Source organism: Cicer arietinum, chromosome 1 (genome assembly GCF_000331145.2).
Source record: "Cicer arietinum cultivar CDC Frontier isolate Library 1 chromosome 1, Cicar.CDCFrontier_v2.0, whole genome shotgun sequence".
Taxonomy (NCBI): Eukaryota; Viridiplantae; Streptophyta; class Magnoliopsida; order Fabales; family Fabaceae; genus Cicer; species Cicer arietinum.
In genome coordinates this window covers 17,849,936-17,854,238 of record NC_021160.2, presented here as the reverse complement: position 1 = coordinate 17,854,238, position 4,303 = coordinate 17,849,936, and the positions used below count along the sequence as shown (strand labels likewise).

General features: G+C 29.1%; 1 protein-coding gene across 2 annotated transcripts; it reads right to left on the bottom strand.

Moving 5' to 3' along the window:
* Positions 1–1,832: 1,832 nt before the first annotated feature.
* Positions 1,833–4,033, bottom strand: LOC101508911 (protein SMALL AUXIN UP-REGULATED RNA 51-like). 2 transcript variants are annotated; one of them, XM_027335138.2, is made up of 4 exons: positions 3,921–4,033; positions 3,749–3,836; positions 2,181–2,692; positions 1,833–2,085 (listed from the first exon to the last, which is right to left on the bottom strand). In XM_027335138.2, exons 3-4 carry the CDS (start codon positions 2,638–2,640, stop codon positions 2,057–2,059), a joined length of 489 nt encoding a protein of 162 aa, XP_027190939.1. In that variant the 5' UTR covers positions 2,641–2,692; positions 3,749–3,836; positions 3,921–4,033; the 3' UTR covers positions 1,833–2,056. The 2 variants fall into 2 exon arrangements, with proteins under 2 accessions (XP_027190939.1, XP_073224602.1); XM_073368501.1 differs by lacking the exon at positions 3,921–4,033 and having other exon boundaries at positions 3,749–3,906.
* Between the last annotated feature and the right edge of the window lie 270 nt (positions 4,034–4,303).

The following is a 4,303-nucleotide window of genomic DNA, read 5'->3' as shown; positions in this document are numbered from 1 at the left end:
CTTTCACAAGTTTTTTTTTAAGCTTTTATTAACAATAATTATTTACTTATTTTTTCATCTTATTATTTCAAACAAAAATTATTTGTGACAAATTAATCCGAATCAATATAATCTTCAATAATCTTAGTTGCATTTTATTCAAAAAAATTCATTACTATCATCACCAACCAATCCCAATATATTTTATAGACCTCAGATGATATTCAAGGTGGAGATCAATAATTAATATTATTTAAAATAATATATAATATTAATTAAAATATTTAAATTAATATTTTAAATTATAATAAAATTAAATATAAATAAAATATTAATATATAAATTAAAGGTGTAGGACCTAATATGATTCCTAAGAGTTAGACTATGGAAGTAAAAAATGAATGAATTGCTTCAAGATGTTGAGTTATCTGTAATGGTCTAATTTTTTTATTTACAAAAAGTGCTCCTAATGAATTTACTACTTTTTAGTGTCATTGTTTATCTAAAACATTAGATGAAGGGTATTTCTGAAACAACATACAAAGTAGGCAAATTTTATACACTATATAATTTTCGTAATATGTAAAAATTTGTCAAAAACCATGACCAATTTATCTTCTTTTTTTTGTAAATAACGCTTAATAACGAAACAGAGGTAGTAATTACTAATCAAAGAAAATGATTTGGTAGAGAACACAACACATTTGGAAATCATACACTTTAAATATATAGTCACACACTAAAGAATTATCATTTTTCACATATTCATAAGTAAGTAACTCAAAATTCAAAGCATGCGTGTGACAAATGAATAATGCTTTAAGTTAGAAAAGCATGTGTGTGATTTTAGGGTCTTATACATGGATGTCTAATAATAACAGCTATACCAGCAAATTGTTGCCATGGCACTAACTAGGATATTCTATGATTCTTGACATAAGAAACCAAAAGAAAACAAAAAATGGAAGAAGAGAGAACAACTTTTACACCTGAAAGCCATCCTACAGAGATGATAATAACTACTATTACTCTTCCAAGGTTTCTGATTTGTCAGCTGCAGTTAGTAAAAAATCTCAGAATAAGTTTTTTTTTAAGCTTTTATTAACAATAATTATTTACTTATTTTTTCATCTTATTATTTCAAACAAAAATTATTTGTGACAAATTAATCCGAATCAATATAATCTTCAATAATCTTAGTTGCATTTTATTCAAAAAAATTCATTACTATCATCACCAACCAATCCCAATATATTTTATAGACCTCAGATGATATTCAAGGTGGAGATCAATAATTAATATTATTTAAAATAATATATAATATTAATTAAAATATTTAAATTAATATTTTAAATTATAATAAAATTAAATATAAATAAAATATTAATATATAAATTAAAGGTGTAGGACCTAATATGATTCCTAAGAGTTAGACTATGGAAGTAAAAAATGAATGAATTGCTTCAAGATGTTGAGTTATCTGTAATGGTCTAATTTTTTTATTTACAAAAAGTGCTCCTAATGAATTTACTACTTTTTAGTGTCATTGTTTATCTAAAACATTAGATGAAGGGTATTTCTGAAACAACATACAAAGTAGGCAAATTTTATACACTATATAATTTTCGTAATATGTAAAAATTTGTCAAAAACCATGACCAATTTATCTTCTTTTTTTTGTAAATAACGCTTAATAACGAAACAGAGGTAGTAATTACTAATCAAAGAAAATGATTTGGTAGAGAACACAACACATTTGGAAATCATACACTTTAAATATATAGTCACACACTAAAGAATTATCATTTTTCACATATTCATAAGTAAGTAACTCAAAATTCAAAGCATGCGTGTGACAAATGAATAATGCTTTAAGTTAGAAAAGCATGTGTGTGATTTTAGGGTCTTATACATGGATGTCTAATAATAACAGCTATACCAGCAAATTGTTGCCATGGCACTAACTAGGATATTCTATGATTCTTGACATAAGAAACCAAAAGAAAACAAAAAATGGAAGAAGAGAGAACAACTTTTACACCTGAAAGCCATCCTACAGAGATGATAATAACTACTATTACTCTTCCAAGGTTTCTGATTTGTCAGCTGCAGTTAGTAAAAAATCTCAGAATGTTAGTGAAAAATCTCAGAAAAGAACTTGATCCATTAAAAGGCTAAAAATGAGCATGCAAATAACTTACATAAGTTGTCATGATGTTGTTCTTTCTCCTCCTGATTCTCTATGCAATTGAGAAGGTATTTAAAAGTCTCAATCTCGCACGGTATCGTGAGCCCGCCGCTCTGATCAAATCCAAATTCCTCAGCAGCCTTTTCCAGCAACATTTTGAACAAAGAATGGCTAAGGTAGGTAGTTGGGATTATGAACCGTCTAAGCTCCGGTCCAACATAGACAGCCAAGTAACCTTTTGGCACATCAGGTGGTGGTTCTGGAGTTTGACAGCTTTCTTCATCGGAGTCACAACTTACGATACGCGCTATCCTTTTGTTGATTATCGGCGATCTGCTATCGTCAGTTTCATCTTCGGGTTTAAGGTTTGGAGTTTTTGTGCCTATTGTCACACTTTGCCACTTTTGAAGTATTTCTTTTAGTCTCACAATTTGCCTAATCCCTGTTACTTTTGAGCCTCCACCGTATTCCATTGCTCAACTTTTTACCAACTTCAGTTGAATGGATTCTAGACTAAAATTGTCACTACATGTAAATTTATACTTAAGTTATCATGTGCATATATCAAACAATCAATATAGATGCATTTCATATTGAAGCACTGACACATATACGAACACCAAACAATTGAGTCACTATTAATAATTCATTCAAATGTATTGATAACATAACCTTAGGCCTTGTGTTATCAAAGGCAAAATGAATGAGATGAGTTCTGCATAATTGCATGAAGGAGGTTACTAACAGAATCAATAAAAAATTGTATAATACTGGAAAAAGTGAAATGATTTTATTTTATAGCACATTATATAAATTACTGTTATTTTCACATGTATGCAACAAATTAAATGAAAGGGAATCATAATCTGTGGATTTTGTTCCACATTGCCTGAATTTTTAAGTAATCAGGCTAATTCATTTTCATGAACATTGAATTGGACCATAAGCTTCACACAGATCTGTAGGCTGAGTAATTGAGCCATAACATCATGATTTTTTATATATTTGCAATATTGTCAAAATTTGATTACACGGTTCTTCGCATTGGACAATTAAAAATCTTGATCGCAATCACCAAAGATTTGAGTTGCAACCATATCAGTGTTGTCAATGGCAGATCGGAAAATATGACAGAAGGCCAAAAGCCTGCCATTGCAGCCAATGGCGTCGCCATGACAAACATATCTTCACAAATTACCTATGACGATAATAAAAAATAAAAATAAAAATAAAAAACATGGCCAGCTTTTAACAACAATGGACCACATGCATTTGACAACAACAATTTTTAGCAATATCAAATATCATGATGAATTGAAAATCTTGACCTCTGATAACACAAGAAGCCAAATATGATTAATTTAACAACAACATCAATCAATCAATCATGACAATGGTGACAATTGAATTGCAATTCCAAATCTAAACAATGTAACCGCAATTGCAGCTGCATTTACCTTCATACAATATCAAGATTTGCAGCAACTGTAATTTAAAATCATGAACAGAACATTCCCCAACACAACCAAATTTACAAGATTAAAAAAAAAAAAAAAGAATACCGAAAAAATAGGGACAAACCTGATACAGAAGATAGCATCAGCCGTGAAGCGGCTGAAAAACGGCCATGCAACTTCTTCGGAAGTGGAAGCAGAGCTAGCGAGCTCTCCTGAGAGATAAAGATAACAATTAAATAATGTTGTTGTGTTTTAAGCCTATATTACAATCCAAAAAAACAACTTTGTGTTCTTACTTTATATTAAGCAAAATTATCGGCTACAAAATAGGACTTTGTTTTATCTTTTCTGTTTCGTTTTTACATTTGTTGTTTCATACACCATTGGCTATAGCGTCGCTCTCGGGAACCGTTTATGTTTTTTTAATTTTTCAATACAACGAACAAACTCGACGGTTTTTGTAGATTGTTGAAGGGGTGTTTCTTTTTGCATTTTTTATTATACTATTATGGAATCTGTGCAAATGACATCATTGTTTACATAACTTTAAATACATTATTTTTTTTAAATGATTTTAATTAAAGTTCGAATCATTTCAATTTTTTATACGTATATTTAAATAGTTGTTTATATCATATTTTAATGTTTATATAAATAACATAGATAATATTGACCCTTT

What these genes read in the sequence shown, in the direction of transcription:
- LOC101508911 (XM_027335138.2), bottom strand. Translation starts at nt 2,640, where the DNA reads ATGGAATACGGTGGAGGCTCAAAAGTAACAGGGATTAGGCAAATTGTG. An exon ending in ACAACATCATGACAACTTAT is followed by an intron (nt 2,086 to 2,180) that starts GTAAGTTATTTG and finishes TACTAACTGCAG; the next exon opens with CTGACAAATCAGAAACCTTG.